At 51.0% G+C, this 20,627-nt stretch overlaps 2 protein-coding genes across 6 annotated transcripts in view; both read left to right on the forward strand.

Annotated features, from left to right (window-relative positions):
* PPP1R16A (protein phosphatase 1 regulatory subunit 16A) overlaps positions 1–11,694 on the forward strand; it is a 116,020-nt gene extending 104,326 nt beyond the window's left edge. For all 5 annotated transcript variants that reach the window (XM_043978100.1, XM_043978101.1, XM_043978099.1 and 2 more), the window contains 7 exons: positions 7,789–7,892; positions 8,035–8,159; positions 8,496–8,621; positions 8,714–8,789; positions 8,895–9,033; positions 10,258–10,420; positions 10,632–11,694. In XM_043978100.1, the coding sequence (XP_043834035.1) occupies positions 7,789–7,892; positions 8,035–8,159; positions 8,496–8,621; positions 8,714–8,789; positions 8,895–9,033; positions 10,258–10,420; positions 10,632–11,033 (1,135 nt within the window). In that variant the 3' untranslated portion in view covers positions 11,034–11,694. The remainder of the gene's footprint in view (positions 1–7,788; positions 7,893–8,034; positions 8,160–8,495; positions 8,622–8,713; positions 8,790–8,894; positions 9,034–10,257; positions 10,421–10,631) is intronic.
* Positions 11,695–12,350: 656 nt separating this feature from the next.
* Positions 12,351–20,136, forward strand: GPT (glutamic--pyruvic transaminase). Its single transcript, XM_043978106.1, is given in 14 exon segments — positions 12,351–12,409; positions 12,761–12,811; positions 13,961–14,120; positions 15,099–15,188; positions 15,308–15,416; positions 15,776–15,909; positions 16,201–16,444; positions 16,695–16,774; positions 16,879–17,015; positions 17,264–17,438; positions 19,047–19,163; positions 19,165–19,203; positions 19,470–19,582; positions 19,702–20,136. Coding segments are annotated over 12 exon segments (1,485 nt in total). The 5' UTR covers positions 12,351–12,409; positions 12,761–12,811; positions 13,961–13,964; the 3' UTR covers positions 19,793–20,136.
* The last annotated feature ends 491 nt before the right edge of the window (positions 20,137–20,627 follow it).

Genomic DNA, 20,627 nt, shown 5'->3' on the forward strand with positions numbered 1-20,627 from the left:
CAGACTTTTTAAAATCATGTTTTTCAGGGAGTCCAGTGATCATTAAATCTCTCTCCTTGACTTGTTTTTGTGATCTATTGTTTTTGCTATCAGATACTTAAATTTTCTTCTATTTTTTTTAACCTTTTGGTTTTGTTCTAATATTTCTTACTGTCTCATGGAGTCACTGATGTCTGTTTGTAATAATCTTGTGTTCAGGGATTCTCTTTCTTGGATGATGTTTACCACTTTCTCTCCTAATTATTCTCCTTGCAATTATTTTTTTCCAGAGCTTTTATTTTATTTTCTGTCTCCGTTCATTTCATCCTTTGTGGTTGTTAATGGAGTCAGATTTACAATAATTATTGATACTTGTGGGTATTTTCTTTGACTTTGCAGTTTCAGTTGCTTAATTTCAGCATTGTACTAGTACCAGCCTCTACCTTCTGCTGTACTGTTGAGTCATGACAGACCTCTGCCTCCCAGGTTTAGACCCCTCTTGATCTTTGAGGTCAAACTCTGGATCTTCAGGGTCCTCTTTGGCATCTCACAGAGTGTTAGGGACCTCAGAGACCCTGAGCCTGGGCTGTCCCAATGTGAGCATGCTGCACCACACTGGGCAGCATTGCACTGATTGATATCTGCTAAGACTCCCTGGAGATTTCTGATTATCCTGGGGCTTCTTTGGGGAGGATGACTGGGTCTATTTGTGATGTTTAAAATCTAATTGCTATGGGGCAGCTAGGTGGCGCAGTGGATAGAGCACCGGCCCTGGATTCAGGAGTACCTGAATTCAAATCCGGCCTCAGACACTTAACACTTACTAGCTGTGTGACCCTGGTCAAGTCACTTAACCCCAATTGCCCCACCCAAAAAAAAAATCTAATTGCCATGACTAAAATCTAATGTGTGGTCGCCTTAAATTAGAAGCTTAGAGGCAGCTAGGTGGCGCAGTAGATAGCGCACTGGCCCTGGATTCAGGAGTTCCTGAGTTCAAATCTGGCCTCAGACACTTGACACTTACTAGCTGTGTGACCTTGGGCAAGTTACTTAAGCCCCATTGCCCTGCCAAAAAAACAAACAAGCAAACAAAAAAAAGAAAGAAAGAAAGAAAGAAAGAAATTAGAAGCTTATAGTAGTAGTAGGCTTCCACCAGTCGCGGACGACCATGGATCAGCACCTTGAAGAGCCACAGGCCACAGTGTGGCTGTGCAGTCCGATACGGGAGCCGCAGCTCCTGCCGCAACGAGGACATCAGAAAACTGCACTCTCTGTTGCCCGTCGGTTCCTGCGTCTCGTTTGTCTTTCTTCCTCCAGAGCTTGGAGACCCATCTTAGCTGCTCTCAAGCTGCTCCTGAGTACTGAACTCCATCTGGATGGAGCTGCCGGTGTCTATTCCCAGAGCCCTCAAGTCTCGCTTGCATACATCTCTGTAGTGAAGCTGGGGGCATCTAGCAGGTCTTTGGCCTGAGGCTAACTCGCCATAGAGTAGGTCTTTAGGAATGCACCCGTCTTGCATACAGTGCACATGACCAAGCCAGTGCAGCCGTCTTTGTTTCAGTAGCATGTAGATGCTCAGAAGTTGCGTACATTGGAGCACTTCTGTGTTGGTGATCCTATCTGACCAAGATATGCCAAGAATACGGCGAAGGCAGCGCATGTGGAAGCTGTTAAGCTTCTTCTCTTGTCTAGTGTATGTAGTCCATGTTTTGCTGCCATACAGTAAGGTACTCAGGACACATGCTCTATAGACGGCAAATTTGGTTCGTCTTGTCAGTTTTCTGTTTGCCCAGACATGCTTGGCAAGCTTAGACATGTTTGAAGTAGCTTTCCCAATCCTCTGATTGATCTCAGAATCAAGTGACAAAAAAAAAAAAAAACCCAGGGCAGGTCCAGAGCCAAGATACGAGAATTGGCTTACGACATTCAACTGGTAGCTACCGATGTGTATCAATGGAGGCGACATAGCACTCTGACACATGACTTTCGTCTTTTTAAGATTAATGGTTAGGCCAAAGTCCGTGCAAGCTTGGGAGAAGCGATCCATCAAGGTCTGCAATTCACACTTTGAGTGACAGGCAAGTGCGGCATCGTCGGCAAAAAGCAGGTCTCCAAGGGTGCTACCTCTCAATCTGGTTTTGAATCTCAGACGTGAAACGTTGAACAGGCCTCCGTCCGACCGGGTATGCAGATTGATGCCATCAGTCGTTTGAGAGTCCGGTCATCATAGTCCGGACATTCCAACTGCCCAACTTTAGGACAGGTAGCTTGGACTGTGAGTTAACTTTATTGTTTGCTGGTGCCAATGCTTCAGTTCATCTGTCAGGCCGTAACCTTAATCCCCATGCACCCAGTGAGGAAGATGAACCGTGACAGGACAACACCTTACTGGCTGGGTTTTGCCCAGCTTAAGGCAGGCGGTAGCTGTCCAGTGGAACTCGATCATTCCTCCTACCTTTGAATGCAGCCCCTGGCATCAAGCTCTACGTCAGTCAGGCAAGTGACTTATAACCGGTAACTGCCGCATCCCCTGTTGTATCTACCCCATGAGGAGTAGCTGGAGTGTCCTCTCCAAGGTGCTGACCTGGGTGGATCAATATAGAAAACAAGCTGTTGCCCATGCAGCAGGTTTTCCCTCTCTGTGACATTGGTGGATCCAATTAAGCATTTATTAAAATATATTAGAAGTTATCTAAAGAGAGAGGAAGGACACGTGGAGTTCAGAAAGAAAAAGACTAGCTACCCTGGCCCTGCAGCCAACACCGCCAAGACCTCCAACTGAAAGAAAGATCCCCTATTCTCCTCGAGCAGAAGTTCCCTGCAGGAAACAAGAAGGGCAGTCTCCACATACAGCTCCAAGCTAATTGGCTGGTGCCATTGATTGACATGACTTACAGGTGGTTCTATGAATAGATGTAACTTCCAGATATTAGTCACATGCTTTCTCCTCAGGGTGGCGCTGCCCTGGTTCTCACAATGTCTTTCTCAGCAGGGGGGGTGGCACCCTGATTCTCACATATTCTTGGTGCCCTGAGACACAGAGATTTGGAGGCTCCATATATCCTGTCTCTGGTCTTACTGAAAGGTGCTGGCTTTTTTGAGAGGTGGGAGTAAGGGATAGGGTAAAGTAGGAGGGGAAGAAAGCAGGCTCTTCTTGCTTGTTCCTGGACTGATATCTGACCTTTTGTACAGTTCTTGGGAGATAGATATCATTTACCATAGTTTCTCATTTAATTTTTTTTATCATTATTTGGACTGGTGAAAACTTAAGGGATTTGCTAGGTGTGTAGGACCTAGGCAGCTTGCCTTCCCTTAAGGTAGACATCTTGGCTGGAAATCCTCCTAGTACCCTTTAAAGACATTAAAAGTCTCAAGGGGCGCTTATGTCTTCTCCCTTATTAGTCTACATCATCACACTTCATTTTCCAGTTGCTCAAATAAATTTCCCTTTCTAGCCTTCATTGTACTCTTGTATTTGTGTTTCTAAATTCCTGCTTAAGCTCTTTAAAAATAAAAAATCGGGGGCAGCTAGGTGGCACAGTGGATAAAGCACAGGCGCTGGATTCAGGAGGACCTGAGTTCAAATCCGGCCTCAGACACTTGACACTTCCTAGCTGTGTAACCCTGGGCAAGTCACTTAACCCTTATTGCCCTGGAATTGGGGGGGGGGTGATCAGAATGCTTGAATCCTCTATTCCATTAATGCTCCATTTTTTCCCTTGTAGGATTATGCTCAACTTTGTAGGATGAATTATCCTGGTTTGTTTTGTTTTGTTTTGTTTTGTTTTGTTTGTGGGGCAATGAGGGTTAAGTGATCTGCCTAGGGTCACACAGCTAATAAGTGTCAAGTGTCTGAAGCCTAATTTGAACTCAGGTCCTCCTGAATCCAGGGCTGCTGCTTTATCCACTGTGCCACCTAGCTGCCGCCATCCTTGGGTTTAAGCCCATATCTTTTGCCTTTTAGAACATTGTATACCAAGATCTCTGTTTTTTTATTAAAAGCTTCCAAACTTTTTGTGACCCTGAGTTCATTCATTAGTGCTCAAACTTATTCTTTTTGAATGATTGTTGTATTTTTCTTTGTTGGGTTTCCTCTTGTTGTGGGACTTCTAGATTTTACCCATGACAGCCTTTTGATTTGATTTGCAAAACTTTAGGTGTATACATTCTTTTTTTATAATGGGGCGGGGGGAGCTAGGTGGCACAGTGGATAGAGCACCAGCCCTGGATTCAGGAGTACCTGAGTTCATTCCGGCCTCAGACACTTGACACTTACTAGCTGTGTCACCTAGGACAAATCACTTAACCCTCATTGCCCTGTAAAAACTAAAACAAATTATTTTCAGTTCCAAATTCCCCCACTACTCCCCCACCCATTGAGAAGGCAAGAAACATGATACTCTTAATACCTATGAAGTCATGCAAAAGATATTTTCATATTATAAGCATACATATTCTTACCAACTCTTGTTAGATACACTATATCCCTAGGCAAGAGAATGTCATTCCTGTATTTTAAGCTATAGCCTAGCAATCTAAATCCTTTTTTTGGATAATCTCCTTTGGAACTAGCTCTTCATTTCCCAAATCTTCCTTTTTCTTCTGTAGCCTTTGCCATCAGTATGTAACTGTGATAAAAACATCCTCTGTGTCCACAAAGCCTTCTGGTTTTTGCTCCCATACTTTAATCATATAAAGAGTTATAAGAACAGTCCTTGCTTCTAAGGCACATTCTAGTGGTGGATACATATGCCAATAAAGATAATGTGATTTGGGGCTAAAATGAAAGTGACAAAGAAAGTGCAGAGTGTTTCAGGAATATTTGAGAAGGGAGACTATTGACTGAACAAATATAGAATGAAGGGGATCTGTCTGCATAGCTCTTTACATAGGTGAAAAATCTTCAGAGAGGCTGGATCACAGCTTCTCAAGTCTCTCTTAATGGGGATTCCTTGCACAGGGTATGGCTTGGCCTAGTTCAGGGCTTCTTAAACTTTGTCCACTCTGGACCCCTTTTTGCTCAAAAAATTTTTATGCAACCCCAGGTATATAGGTATATAAAATAGTTATACATAACTTTTTACTGTTGCCAATTTTTTTTGTGACACCCAGTTTCAGTTATATGACTTCATATGGGGTCACGACCCACAGTTTAAGAAGCTAGGGCTTAGATGGCCTTCTGCCTCTGAAATTCTGTGATTCTGTGAAAAAGATCCTGGAAACTTCAGAGTGAGAAAGCTCAGTGTGAGCCAACAATTTAAAGTGGCTACTGATCCATGAGATGGTATTAACAGAATGTCCAGCACAGAGGAGTCTGCTGCACTCTGCCCAGGTTAGACAGCAGGAGCATTGTGTCCAGTTTGGGGCATCACATTTTAGAAAGGACATTGACAAGCTGAAGTATTCAGAGGTGAGAAACCAGTATAGTGAGAGGACTTTAACTTCAGTGGGTCTAGTTGTGTTTAGCTTGGAGAAGGAAAGATTTAGGGGGAACATACTTATCTTCTGCAGATATCTGAAGGACTATTGTATGGAAGGATTAAACTGGTTCTCCTTGGCCTCAGAAAGTAGAACTAGGAGTAAGAAATGGAAATTATAAAGAGACATTTCATTTCAGTGTAAAGAAGAAATTCTTTACACTGAAGCTGTCCAAAAAGTGGAAAGTTCTATCCTCTGACAAGCCAAGAGTTCTCTGTCAGTGATGTTTCAACAGAAGTTAACAGTGACTACTCGTTGGAGATGTTATGGAGAAAATCCATGGTTCCAGTAAAAGTGTGGTTATTTACCCTCTCAAGTCCCTTATTGCTATTATGTTCTATAATAGTGTATCCTACATAGGATGACAAAAACCCAGGACAGCTATCCACAGAAAAGTTAACACAGGATGCTTTTTGTGGATAATTGCCCTGGATTTTTGTCACTCATAGGTTTGCCCCAGAGATGAGTAATCTGTTGCTTTTTGTTAGTCTTCCTTATTGAATTAATGTCCAGGGACAAGTGTCTTTGGTCTGCCTACCTACCTTCTTTGGGAGTTGTGGCCTTTAGAATCAGTACATCAGTCTTCAATATTTAAAAAAATTCATAACTGTCTCCAGCCCCTGGTCTCAATAGGCTGGCTTAGTTTGTTTCTTGAACTGCTTACCCCTGCCCTGCTCCCAGGAATCAGCAAGCAGCTGCTCCCATTGGGGCAGGTGGACAGGTAGGCAAGCAAGCCTGATGTAAATGTTTAATGGGCAGATAGTCGACAGGTAACCTGAGCCCCAGGTTTCTGGCTTGCAGATCTGCCAACAAAATGCAACTAAGAGGAGTGTTTGGAGCTAAGTCTCTATCTTTTTGCGGGCTTTTCTCTCACCTGGCCCTAAGGTCAATGGGAACCAGACCCCCGGAAGAGTGCATAGCCAGCAGAGTCAATACAAAGGTTGTGGGGAGATAAGTTAAGAGGGTCTTCATCTGGGTAGGAGAGACACTGAGTTTGCTCCACTTGGGAGAGCCACTGGCTCCCTAACAGGTCTTGATAGAAAATCATGCTGCCAGGCCAAGATTTGGCCCACAAGACAGAGAAACTGAGCCAGGCCCTGGCCCACATAGTTGCAGGCCCTCCCCACAAAGCAGGCAACCTTCCCATGGGAGCAGCAGCAGGCAGAATCCTACAGGGCTTCCATGGAAAACAGCTATGGCTAATGGCTTCCTGCAAGTCCTGCTTCAGTTTGTTTTTTGGTGGGTTTTTTTGGTGAGGCAATTGGGGTTAAGTGACTTGCCCAAGGGTCACACAGCTAGTATGTATCAAGTGTCTGAGGCTGGATTTGAATTCAGGTCCTCCTGAATCCAGGGATGGTGCTCTATCCACTGTGCCACCTAGCTGCCCCTAAGTCCTGCTTCAGTTTGAAAGAAAACCAGCATCATCCCTTCTGAGAATAATAATAGCATCTTCTTATATAACACTTTAAGGTTTGTAAAGCACTTTACAAATATTATTTCATTAGATTTCACAAGAACCCTGGGAGGTAGATACTATTATTATCCCCATTTTACAGTTGAGGAAACCAAGGCAAACAGGGGTTAAGTGACTTGCCCAAAGATCACATACGTAGTAAAGATTTGAAGGAAGATTTGAACTCATGTCTCCCTGATTTCAAGTCCAATACTCTATCCACTGTGTTACCTAGCTGTATTGTCTCCCTGGGGCCTCACCTTGCTGTGGGGCCCAAAGCCAACCTGAACTGGCCCCTCACTGGCTCCACCTAGAAGCCCATAATCAGGATGAAATAGCAGAGCTCATGGTGCTAGACCAGGTCCCAGATATCCTGCCACTACAGCTGTTGCAAGGTCAACCAGCCACCTTGTCGGGGGATCCACTGATGGGGCTGAGGACCAGTTTGAGAATGCTGTTCTCTCAAATCAATACCTCTCTGGAGAAGACTACAGCCAGATCTGAGTGAACCCATACAGTGTGAATCTTGGGGAGAAGTATGATCAGGAGAGACCCCCATGTGGTAGGAATAGGTTAATTGACTGCTCAACTGCCCGCCACCCCCAACGTGTACACATCAGGACAGTGCAGTTCCCTCATTGGCTTTTGTTTGGGAGTCAGTGTAGACTAGTTGAAAAGCAGCTAGATTGTGGGGTCAGGAGAAAGTCAGGCTTGGAATCCATGGGGTTGGCTAGGATCACCTGTCCTGAAAACAGGCTGGGCACAGTGAGCTCCAGAGGAATTTGTGTAAAAGAGACAGTACTTTTCCTTCCTGGCTCCTCAGGAGGGAGAATTCAGGATTAGAAGGACAGATAGGAGAGCTCTCCCCTCCTCCGCAGTGGTGCCAACCTGCTGGCCATCAACACGGATGGGAACATGCCTTATGACCTGTGTGAGGATGAGTTGACTTTGGACTCCATTGAGACAGCTATGGCTGAGCAAGGTGAGTGGAAATGCTTATCTAGGGTAGTCAAGGCTGGTATTAAGCAAGCTGATGGCCTGGTATAAACATAGGAATAATATGGGGTGGTGGAGCTAGTGGGGATGTTAGGTTCTGGAACAAACCCAAGCTCAATATTCCCTAGGCATCACTCAGGAGAGTATCGAGGAGGCACGGGGAGTGCCTGAGCTACACATGGTGGAAGATATCCGGAGCCTTCTCCAGGCTGGGGCTGACATCAATGCTCCCCAGGATCATGGGGCCACACTGGTAAGGGCCAAGGCAGAGACCATGGGCCCACACTGATCAGGCCCCTTGTGTAGCTGGTAAGGACCAAGAGGGTGAAGGGGGAAGGAACCACAATATGTGTATCTCTGGCCTGTTGGAGGACAACTTGGAAGTAGACCTAGGGTACTGAATCAGTCTGGGCCCCTGAGTACTCTGAGGAGGGGAGAGCTCCCTGTCTCCAGCTTCATGCTTCCCAGGCTTCCTTCACTCTTTAGGACAAGGATGTTAGGGGTGCAGGACGGGGGCGGGGGGGGGGAAGGGGAAGTTTGTCTATCCCTGGGCTGATGGGACTTCCTCAGCCCAGGCTCCCACCCCTAGTTGCACATTGCTTCAGCCAATGGCTACCTGGAGGCCGCTGAGCTGTTGCTGGAGCACAAGGCCAACTTGAGCGCCAAGGACCAAGATGGTTGGGAGCCACTGCATGCAGCAGCCTGCTGGGGCCAGGTGAGTGGGGAGGGGAGGGCCGGGCAGGAAGCTGCTGAGCCCTCTCTGCTGCATCAGGGCAGTGTTAGGGGCAGCTTGGCTTGTGCTCACAGGTGCATCTGGTGGAGCTGCTGGTGGCCCATGGAGCTGATCTGAATGGGAAGTCACTGCTGGATGAGACGCCCCTGGGTGAGTGAGTGGGCTCCCCAGGAGTCCACTAGGGCACCAAGGGCACTGCCAAGGGAAGGGTGCAAGACTCCCAGATCAGGGACCTTCCTTTTGCTGTTCCCCTAGATGTGTGTGGGGATGAAGAGGTGCGGGCCAAGCTGCTCGAGCTTAAGCACAAGCATGAAGCTATCATGCGCTCCCACGACCGCCACCGGGGCTCGGGCTCCCTGCTCCAGAGACGAACCTCCAGTGCAGGCAGCCGCGGGTGAGGCCATAGCCACGGTCCAGCCTGCTTATCCCGGGGCCTGCCACTGGGGGGACCCCACACCCTGGGGCTGCTCAGTCATTACCTCTGCCCCCAGACTTCCACCAGCATCCCCTCTGATGACCCTCCTTTGCCATCCCCCCACCTTCCTCCTGCTGCCCCCTCCGCCCGCCCCCGTCTCCCCATCTCCAGTCTCCCAACACCCAGCCAGCCTCCTTTCTCTCCTCCTCCTGCTTGTCCTAGTTTATCCATTTCCTTTCCCCTTCTTCCCACATTCTCCTGGAAGGCACCATCCTCCTCCCCTGGTATCAAGGACTCTGCCCCTTGCCTACAAGGACCCGACTGGTCCAGAATGCCTTGGAGTGGTTGACTGGCCAAGGTGCATGTCAGTTCAGACTGACAGGAGAGTTAGTCCAGGAGGCCACCATCCAGCCCTATCCCTTCTTTTCCATCCTCCTCATCCCCCTAGAGGCAACCAGGGGGCCCAGTGGATAGGGTGCTGAGCCTGCAGTCAGGAAGACCCGAGTTCAAATGTAGCTGGGTGATCCTGGGCAAGTCACCTAACCTCTGCTGTTTCCTCAGTCTCCTCAGCCTTCAAATGTGTGTCATGATTGCTCTTACCTCCCAGGGTTGTTGAGAGAATTAAATGAGGTCTCTGTCAAAACCTCAGCCCAGTGCCTGGCACATAGTACGTGCTCAGTTGTTTCCTTCCCTTTCTCCCTTCCCCAGCTTCCTTCCCTGCTTCTCCCCCTTTGCCTCCCCTTCTTTCCCCTCTTGAGTTTTCAGTCTTTGGTCTGAAGAGGCTCATCTCCCTTCCCAGCTGGGTTTGAAAGCCTGCCCCAATGGCCCAGCCTTTGCCCCTCAGAGAATGGTTTCCCATTCTAGAACCCCTTGTACTAGCTGACCCAAGAGACCTGTGATGGCGTCAGAGTTGTTCCAGGGGTCATGTACTCTTGCCCCCATTCTTGCCCCTGGGGCACCTCCCCCAGCCCAGCTTGAGGCTCTAGGGCAGAGTCCAGAGGGAGGAAGTCCTAGGGAGGTGTTCCTTGGGGTGGGGGGGTGGAGTTTCTCCTGTGCTGGGCCCTGGGCCAGTGCCTGACTGTGGCCTGGCTCAGGAGGCTAAGAAAACTGACTGGGGGATGGTGGGGTGTCAGGGATGCAAACTCTGCCTTCCAGAGACCAGGCAGGGAGCTCAAGGGGGGGTCCTTGTCTCCCCCACTTCAGGAAGGTTGTACGTAGAGTGAGCTTGACAGAGCGTACCCACCTGTACCGCAAAGAGCATGCACGTGAGGCCATTGTGTGGCAACAGCAGCCCTCCACTGCCACTGAACCCCCAGAAGAGGATGAGGATAAGCAGACAGATGCTGAGCTCCAGCCACAGGCTGTGGTGAGGGGGCCAGGCCCTGAGGCCCTACCTCTTTCCTTACCTCATTGTTTGTGTCCATCCCATCCTCTGACCTCCTGCCCCATTTACATCACCCATCCCTCAGTTACATCCCCCAGGCCCATTTTTCATGTGCTTTGCCTATCTCTAGCCATAGGCCCCATTCCCTGTTTGACCCTCCTAAATTTTGCCTGGACTCCTTTCTTGCCTGCAGGAGACAGACCTTGAGGCCCTGAGACATCGAAATGGCAGTGCAGGGGTGGCCCCAGGCCCCCCTAGCAGACACCTGTACTCCAAGAGGCTGGACAGAAGTGTCTCCTACCAGCTGGCCACACAGGAGCCACCTGTGCCTGGACCCCTCACTCGGGACAAGGCACACCATACACTGGCTGATCTCAAGCGTCAGCGGGCTGCTGCCAAGCTTCAACGTCCTGTGGCTGAGGACCTTGGGGGCTCAGGGGCTGAGGGACTACCGTGTGCTGAAGCCCAGCACGCTGGACTCCCTCCAACAGCAGTATACTACACCTCAGCAAGTGGGGACCCTCCCCTGCTGAAGCTTACTGCCCCTGCTGAGGAGGCCCCTGCTGAGAAGCGGCCCTGCTGTGGGATCATGTGAGAGGGACAGGAGTCAGAGGGTCTTAGAGGCCAGGTGGCCTGCTTCCTCTCTCTCCCTCGTCTAGCTCCCAGGGAAAAGGAAGGGAGCTGCCCCCCAGCCCACGTACACACATACACACCTCCAGTGGGAGTCTGAGGCACTCGTCTTAAGCACAGGGGAACATCGGGCCCCCAGCCTAGGCAATGGCCTGACTCAATTCAGCCCAGCCCAGCCCAGCCCACTCTTTCCTCTCACTTGACAGTGGTAGGGCTTCTGGCAATGAGTGAGACTCGCAGAGGAGGGGAGCTGGAGACCCCAACCTGCAGTTAGCCTTATGTCTCCTGGGCCTGAAGGTCCTATTGTTAAGCCACTTCACCTCCCCACCTTTGCATCCTGGACTAGGGGTGGGCTGAGGCCCAGTTTATCTCCTCATGCCTGCCCTGGGGGAGCCTCTCTCCTCAGGTTCACCTTTGCCTTATCCTTGCCAACCCTCTTCCTGGCAGCTTTAGAACAGAGCATCCGGGGGTGGGGGGGGGAGTGGCTTTAGAGCCTTGGGAGGAGAAGCCCTCGCCTAGGCTCCTGTCTCAGGTTCAGACCCCTTTGGGGGCAAATGCCCTGGGTTTGGGGCAAGGGAATGGGGGCATCCATATATTTTTATTCTGTGAAACTTGATAAAAGAATTTTCTGCCATTGGTGTTGCTGTCTTTTTGTGTGTCCATGAAGGATAATGGTCTCTGCTTGTCACACCCCTATTCTCTGTGTGTGTCCAGAAAGGTTTCATGGGCCCAGTGGAGGGCTGACTTGTGCACCTCCCACCCCCCCACCATAAATCACATGCCTGAAGAAAATAGTGAAGCGAGGCATATTTGCATAGTGTGGTGGAAAGAACACTAAAGTGTCATACAGGACACCTGGGTTCAACCCCTAGCACTTCTCCAAGCTCTGTGACTGAACAAGTCAATCTGTTCTCTGCAAAATGAGGGTGTAAGAGACTGTCTCTAAGATAGGTTCTCTCTCTAATCTATGATTCTTTGTCCATGTGCCCATGTCTGTGTGTGTGTGCATGCGCATGTGTATGTGTGTCTGTGTGAGAAAGTATACAGGTGAAAAGAATGCAAAATCAGATTCCTGATTTGCCCTTCTTCAGGGAAGGAGGACACACATGCAAAGGACATAGTAGAGGGAGCCAGTGATTGGACTTAGGTGGTGGGGAAGATGGGTCGGATGGGCAGGCTGGGGTTAAGTTTAGCGTGGGATGGCACAACTGCTGCTAAAAAGGTCATTGGGGGAGGGGAGCTATCTGGCCCTGCCTGGGATCCAAGCCCATATTAGCTTTGTACCCTGGGAGAGAAAAGGGCTGAGTAGAGAGAAGCTTGCTGCCCACTTTATTCCAAGAGGTGAGACCTCTGGGAGGAAAGATGCATTTTCATTCAACCTCCAAGCAAGGGCAGATTCAAAGCCAGTGTGGGTGCCCTGGGATATCTCTGCTTCTTTGCATGGAGTTAGATTTGGGGAAATAGGCAAAGGCAACTCTGGACAGGGCAGAGCAGTGGTCAGCCTTAGGGCTGAGAACATGCCAAGCACAGCGGGGATCAGCTCTGGAAGCAGAGCAAAACTTGGTTGGGCTACTTAAAGAGATGATCCTTAAAGAAAGGGAAAGAGGGAAACTGGACTAGATGAGGATAAGGGACTCCTAACTCCTCATGCCCCCTGGTGGGGGGCCCTCTGACCATCTTTCTTGCTGCCAGGGGTGGGGAACTCGGAGAGAGGACCTAGGAAACCTGGACACTACCCACGAGGTGAGTGTGGTGCCGGGAGAGAGGGCTGGACTGTGATCCCACCCCAGGTAGATGTGGTAGAAGTGGGTTGGAAGTTCACAGTCCTTCAGGACTGGGAACAAAATGACCCCATGTATCCTGGTTCAGTTACTTCCAAGTGGGTTCTCCTCCAGGCCTGGGGCTTAGAGGATGGTTACACTGATGTCCATCCTTGCTCATACTCCCCTCCTCCCAGAGTCTTCCCTCTAGAAAGTGATTTACTCTGCATTCCCCTCCCTATTCCCCCAAACACACTGGTGTCCAGGAAGCCTAGAGGAGTTATAGTCTGGTGGATAAGAGGATATGGGGCTCTGGGAGCCTTTCAATAACTCCTATCCAACTTCTCCCACCAATCAAAGGCCGAGAAGATTGGGGAACTAAGGATTCCCAGGGAGCAGCACTCCTAAGGTGTTCTCTTTGGGACAGATCTGAGCCCTTCTGGAAACAAGTGGCTCCTCTGTCGTTCCTGCCCCAACTCTAGCCCAGTCCTTTTCCTCCCTAATTCAGTACTTAGCTCCCCCAGCACAAGTTTCCCACCCTCCCTCTCCTCCCCCAATTCCTTTTGCCTGATCCTCTGGGACCACTGCCTTCCCTCACCAGCTTTCTGTTCCCTTCCCAAAGGTCTCATGTCTCTTTTCCTTACCACCCCTCCTCCATGTATGTCCCTTCTCTTGTCCCACCTTCATGTAGTTCTTTTCTTCATCCCTTTGTCTCCTACCCCGTCTTTCCAACATGTCCCGCTCTTCCCTCTTCCCTGACCTACTCCTCCTTACTTCACCTCAGCATGCCTCCCTCTCTAACCCCTTCTTCCCTGTCTGCTCTTCCCTCTTGGGCCCTAAACCCCATTTATCCTCCTTCCCCTCTGACTTTCTCCTAGAAAGTCCTTCTTGCCTTTCCTGCCTTCCCAGTAGCCTTATGTGGTGCCTTTATGCCCCTTTCTCCTCTTCCTCTCCCTCCATCTCTTTCCTGCCCTTGCTCCCTTCAGTCCTCTTCCTCTGTCCCCCCCACCCACCTCTCCTTCACACCCTCCCAGAAGAGCCCAGCAGCCTTACCCTGCCATGAGGGAGGCTGTATGGGATCCTATCATGGGATGGGGAACTTGAGTAAGCTTCGTACGTTTCCTCCATGTAGGACCATGGCAAAGACTAACATGAAGCAACAGCTAGTGAATGGGATTCGGGACAAGGTGCTGACTATGGACACCATGAACCAATCCGTGAAAAACATGGAGTATGCCGTGCTAGGGCCCATCTTGTTGCGGGCTATGGAGCTGGAGAGAGAGCTGAAACAGGTATTGTCCTGGGTTCTTCTCACCCCTTGTCCCCTTCCCAGACACTTGCTCAGTCAGAGCTGTAATCTCTCCCTGAGGTAAGCACTAACTCTTCCTCTCTTCCTCCCTTCCTTCCTTCCCTTCTTTCCTCCTTCACCCATTCCTTCCTTCCTTCCTTCCTTCCTTCCTTCCTTCCTTCCTTCCTTCCTTCCTTCCTTCCTTCCTTCCTTCCTTCCTTCCTTCCTTCCTTCCTTCCTTCCTTCCTTCCTTCCTTCCTTCCTTCCTTCCTGCCCCCCCCCGCCCCCCCATCGCTCCTTCAGTAGTTAATTGGAGCGCCTAACCATTGTGCTTAGCCCTACCAACTTCTTCCTCCCAATCCAGCTTGGTTCAGTTCTGGCCATACCTAATTCTTGAGGGATGTCACTTACCTGTCCCACAACCACATAACCTCCATGCCAACCTTTGCACATGCCCTGGGTCAGGGGCTCCATGTTCCCATGCTTGAGATTACCCAAAGGTGACAAAGCCCTTGAGTAATAGGTATAAAGAACATATGTAATATAGGGGTAAGGAGGGTGTAGCCAGACATTGCCACAGGTGTCGTGTCCCCTACAAGGCCAGGGCTCCCTCTCCAGGCACCTGTGGACTGTGGTCAGGAAGAGAAGGTGGACCCAAATTGTCTTACCACCTTTCCCAGTTGTGGGGTTTCAGCTGGGATGGGCCCCTGGCTCAGAGCCTTCTGCCCTCCTCCCTTAGTATGGCTGTGGGGCTGTAGGGGAGAGGCTGAATGAGTAAGGAATTCATCCTGTGCTCTCCCACCCCTTGGCAGGGGCCCTGTAGCTTGTCTAGGCAGAATGGGGCAGGCACTGGGAGGGGCCAGGCCCCCTCTCCCCTCAGGGTCATTTGGTGGTGGGAGCCCAGACAGTTGGGCAGGGAGGAGGATGAGGGGTAGAGCGAGAGTTCTCCCCTCTCCTTCTCCCTCCCTCTCTCTCTCTCCAGGGTGTGAAGAAGCCCTTTACAGAGATTATCCGGGCCAATATTGGAGACGCCCATGCTATGGGCCAGAAGCCAATCACTTTTATACGCCAGGTGAGAGGCCCTGGCCCCCCCCCCACTCCCTTCCAGCTCAGTACCTGTCCCCTCCCTCCCTGGGGAGGACCCCATGGGCCTTCACTTTGTGCCCTTCCCTTCTTCCACATAATTCTCAGGTCTTGGCCCTCTGCCAGTACCCGGATCTCCTGAGCAGCCCATCTTTCCCAGAAGATGCCAAGAAACAGGCAATGAGAATCTTACAGGCCTGTGAGGGCCAGAGTGCAGGTGAGTCCTTTCCCTGCCCATTCCCTCAAAGTGCCCTCTTGCCACCTCAGGCAGCTTGTCCCTGGATGTCTAGCAGAAGAATCTGGTTTTGAGTCTTAGCTCTGCTGTGTGACCTTGGACAGATCACTTCCCCTCTCTGGGGCTGTTTCCTCTTCTGTAAAATGAGGGGGTTGAACTGATGATTTCTGAGGCCCCTTGCAGCTTTGTATCTAAAATACAATGGTTCTGAAGGGGAGACATGGTCCCACCCTCAGGGGCCCTATGATCTAAATGGGAGTGTGGCTCTGCCCATAGTCCCCGTGCTTTTTTTCTGACCCTTGCCCATCTCAATCCTTCCCCCCCCCCAATCCCCGGCTTAGGTGCTTACAGTGCCAGTTCTGGCATCCATTTGATTCGAGAAGATGTGGCCAGGTACATTGAGCAGCGTGATGGGGGCATTGCTTCTGACCCTGAGAACATCTTTCTGTCCACAGGAGCCAGCACAGCCATCATGGTATATTTTCCTCTTTCTTTATCTCTTCCCTCCCCTCATCTGATTTCCTTAGACCCCTCCCCACCCCACCCCCTGCTCAGCCTTTCCCCAAGCAGCCTTTGACATAGAAGTCCCCATTGGACCTGAGCTTGGCACAGCCTATACATAGTTGGCAAGGAAATGAGGAGAGGGAAGGGTGCATACAGGGTACACATGGCCCCAGACATCCAGTGAAGGTTGGGGGAAGAGGTAAAGGGTATTGGCAAGAGGGAGGCCCTGTCCCCTGACTCAGCTTTTCCCTGTCTTCTCCAGGTAGTGCTGAATCTGTTGGTGTCAGGCAAAGGCAAGAGTAGGACAGGAGTCATGATTCTTATTCCCCAATACCCATTGTATTCAGCCACCCTGGCTGAATTTGATGCTGTCCAGATCAACTACTACTTGGATGAGGAGCATCAGTGGGCACTAGATGTGTCTGAGTTGCAAAGGGCACTAGATCAGGCCAAAGCTCACTGCCAGCCTCGGGTCCTGTGTGTCATCAATCCTGGCAACCCCACAGGTAGATTTCCCTGGCCCTAGCCTCAACCACTCCCCTGCTAATCTGGTCCCATTGTCCACCCCCTCCTCTGGCCCTTGGGCATCATGCTCCCCGAGTCTTGGGTTGGGGATCTGCTCATGGATTCATCCCCTGCCCCACCCCCTAGCCTTAGCACCAGAACTCCCTGCCAGTCTACTTCTGTCACCCTCTGGTCCCCTGTGACGTCCTATGACCTGCTATCCCCTTTTGTACCCCTTACCCTAAAACCCAGGGCAGGTCCAGAGCCGTGAGAACATCGAAGCTGTCATAAGATTTGCCTATGAGAAACATCTCTTCCTGCTGGCTGATGAGGTGCTTAGGCAGGGGTCCTGCCAGGGAGGTTAGGGCTGGCTGAGGGGAGGCCTCAGGGGTGGATTTCACTGGGAATGTGACCTCCTTTCTACCTGGACCCTCAGGTTTACCAGGACAACATATATGCTGAGGGATCCCAGTTTCACTCATTCAAGAAGGTGCTGATGGAGATGGGCCCACCCTATTCCCAGCAGCTTGAGCTTGCTTCCTTCCACTCCTGCTCTAAAGGCTACATGGGCGAGTAAGATGCAGGGACTGCTTCCCCTTCTTGGCCAGGGAGACACAGAGATTCTTCCTATCCTTCCAAGCCAGGGAGATGTGGGAATCCACCCTACACCCCCCCCCCAATGAATAAGAAATCATCATCCCCAGATAATAAGCCCCACCCATCCCCTGGCACTGCTCAGGTATGCCCAAGGCCCTGAGTTTCCCTGGAACCCCTTCCCCAATTCCTGGGTTCTTCTGATCCTCTGACACTCCCCTTCCCAGGTGTGGGTTCTGAGGGGGCTACACAGAAGTGGTGAATATGGACCCTTCAGTAAAGCAGCAGATGACAAAACTGATGTCAGTTCGGCTGTGCCCACCTGTACCAGGGCAAATTATCATGGACATAGTGACGAATCCCCCCAAACCTGGGGATCCCTCTTATCAGCAATTCCATCAGGTGAGTAGGAGCCAGGCCAAGGGAGATGGTGGGATGGGATGGGGCACCCTGCATGCTGGGGAACCTTCTTCCCAGTAACATTTCCAGGGGTAAGTGGTTCCAGGGATCACAGATGGGGGCCTCTCTTTCAAGCTGGAAGTGACCTAGGACATGGTCTGGTCCAATCCCTTCTTTGTGGAGGAGAGGAAACTGAAGCATGGCCAAGGATTTGCACTTGCCTAAAGTCACATACATGGAGAATGTGAGAGCTAGGACTTGATCCAGCAGAAACACACAGCCCTGGGGATACTGAGTGCCAGGGAAGGTTGGACCTGGTTTGGATGCAACATGAGCCATGTCTTTCTCATGGAGCTCACAGGCTGAAGGGGGGAAAAGGGGGACAATATTATACAAGTGCATGAGACAAGAGCAAGCAAGGTGCCTTGTGAGGCCAGAGGGAAGGCTGTAACCAACCCAGGGCACCTGCTTGGAGGTGGTGCCCTGGGAGGTGGGCTTTAGAGGATGAGGAGGAATAAACCCCATGGCATGGCTGCCAAGAACACAGGGAGACCCCTGTTCCACAGTGAAGCATGGGAGAACTTTGGAAATGTTGAGCATCCCAAGAGAGCATCCCAGGCACACAGGGGAATATGGACAAAGGCTTGTATTGCAGGGAGCACAATCCCTTCTTGGGGTGTAGGGAGTAAGCAGTGTGTGGCCATAGATATAGTGCAGGGAGAAGAGGAAGGAATGTTGGGAAAGTTAGGGTGGTGCCAGTCCATGGGGAGGCTGGAATGGCAGACAAATGGAGAAAGCAGAGGGGAGAGGAGCCATTGGGGAAGGCAGGTGGCAGTGAGGGCAGATACTGCATGATGGAAGTGGGAGTAGTGAGGAAGAAAGGGACGAGATCACCTGGATGGGAGAGGGGAGGGAGGAGGAAGAGATCCAGATAACAAGCACAGAAGCCTGGTGCCCTGGAGGGGTGGGGAGGTCAGAAAGAGGAGGCAGCTGAGTTGGGGGCAACACTGGAGGTTAGACATGCTGGATTTGAGGTGCCAGGGGGACCCCCACTAGGAGGCATCACCTCAGTTCTGGGGGATGTGATTCGATGACACCCAAAGAGGGGACACAGACCTGGGCACCTTCTGCAAAGATGGGATTCATTCACTCAGCAGCTCTTCCCTCCTGCCAACCAGTACAAAGGATGGAATAATCCCTGCTGGCACAGTTTCCCTTAGAGTGGGGGAGACAAGGCTGATGGGATTGCCAAGGGGGAAAGTACAAATAGAAGCGAGGAGGGCCAGGGGCAGACCCACACTGAGGCCAGGAGGAGACAGAGAAGGACTAGACAGAGAGGGAGAAGAACCCGGGGACAGGACAGTGTGTGCTGCCTCTGGTTGTGCAGGAGAAGGAGGAAGGGAGGCTGTCAGCCACAGGGTCTAAACCTGCAGAGGCTGAGGAAGGAGAAATGGCAGCTGGATCTGGGGGTCGGGTCATTGGAGACCTCAGAGAGTTTCAGCAGAGTGTTGTAGGGATCCAGCAGGCTGTCCATTTCAGAGACTGCCCCCTGAAGTTGTGGGGTGGGGTGGTGGACATGCTGCCTGAACCCCCACTCTTCTTTCCACCCAGGAGAAGACGGCTGTGCTAGCAGACCTGGCAGAGAAGGCCCTGCTCACAGAGAAGATTTTAAACAAGACCCCTGGCATCCACTGTAACCCAGTGCAAGGGGCCATGTACTCTTTCCCGCCGCATCCAGCTACCCCCCAAAGCAGTGCAGCATGCAAAGGTGTGAGGCAACCCTTCCTTGGGGTGGGCGGTGGGGATGGGCTGTGAGGGGCTGGGGTGGTCTGGACCTAAGGGCCTTGACCCTGATGTGTGTGTGTGCGCGTGCATGTGCATGTCTGTGTGTGTATGCATGTGTGTGTGCATTGCGTGTACACGCATGTCTCTGTGTTCATGTACTGTGTATATGCATGTACGCACATGTGTGTGCATGCGCTTGCCTGTGTGTGTCTGTATGTGTGTGTGAGCTTCTTTTCTCTTACTGCCCAGGAGCTGGGCCAACCTGCTGATATGTTCTTCTGCTTACAACTCCTGGAGGAGACTGGTATCTGCGTGGTGCCTGGCAGTGGCTTTGGCCAGAAAGATGGCACTTACCACTTCAGGTAGATGGGGAGGGAGGTTGCCTGTGAGAACTGCAGCCTGCTGGCTCAGGGGCCCCTTCCAGAGCACTGAGGGGAGATGCTAACCACTGACCTTTCCTCCCCTTCCCTTCCACCCCCAGGATGACTATTCTTCCCTCTCTGGAGAAGCTGAAGATCTTTCTAGAGAAACTAAGCCAATTTTATGCCAAGTTTATTCAGGAATATTCCTAATGGACAGAGACTGAAGGGAAAAGAGGGGAGGAAGACTACTCCTGCCCCTCCATTGTCTAGTCCATCTCTGGAAATAGGTCTTGGGCCCCTACCTGTCTGTTTCCCTCCTTCCCTGAGACTCCCTCTCCCTGCCCTGGGAGCTGTTGGGGAAAGGCTGAGAAATACAAGATGGTGGACAGTGCACAAGGGTATCTGGACAGACTTAGAGAGGGATGTGGTGCCCAGCATCTCTCTGAGGGTCCCAAAGGGGGAGAACCATAGGTATTCCTGGGAGGTACCAGGGCTGAGGGAGTGCATCCCTAGGCCCCTATTATGGGGCATCTTAATAAAGATATTGGAGATGTTCTGTTGCCCCTACTTCTTAGGAAGGATGAGAAAGGGGTATGAGGCTTTGTGGCTCCTGAGCGCCATGTATGTGCCTGGGCTTGGGGCTCCCGGATAATGGGGCAAAACCATACAGAGTACATCCAGGAGCCTGACCTCCCATCACTCAGCCTGAGCATCATCAATCCCCACCTCCCACCAGTTCCTTGGAGGCTGCTTCTCTGTTAGGTTTCCACTGTGCCCCCAACTATCCCTGGCTCCATACCCTCCTTGTGGGCTTCTGTCAGGCTGTTGATGCAGCTTCAGAGCCCCTCTCCCCACAGACTCCTTGATTTCCCACAACTGTATATCTCAAGTCCCCACAGGATAGAGACATGGGCAGCCTCCCATGGTCCTTCAGGGTGAGGAATAAGCCAGTTCCAAAATCTAATTCAGCCATCATTTATAAATAGTCTCCTATGGGAGGAGCCTGGTGATTAAGGCTCAGGAGGCAAAGATTACATGAGACGTC

The sequence above is a fragment of the Dromiciops gliroides genome, chromosome 1, assembly GCF_019393635.1.
Source record: "Dromiciops gliroides isolate mDroGli1 chromosome 1, mDroGli1.pri, whole genome shotgun sequence".
Lineage (NCBI taxonomy): Eukaryota > Metazoa > Chordata > Mammalia > Microbiotheria > Microbiotheriidae > Dromiciops > Dromiciops gliroides.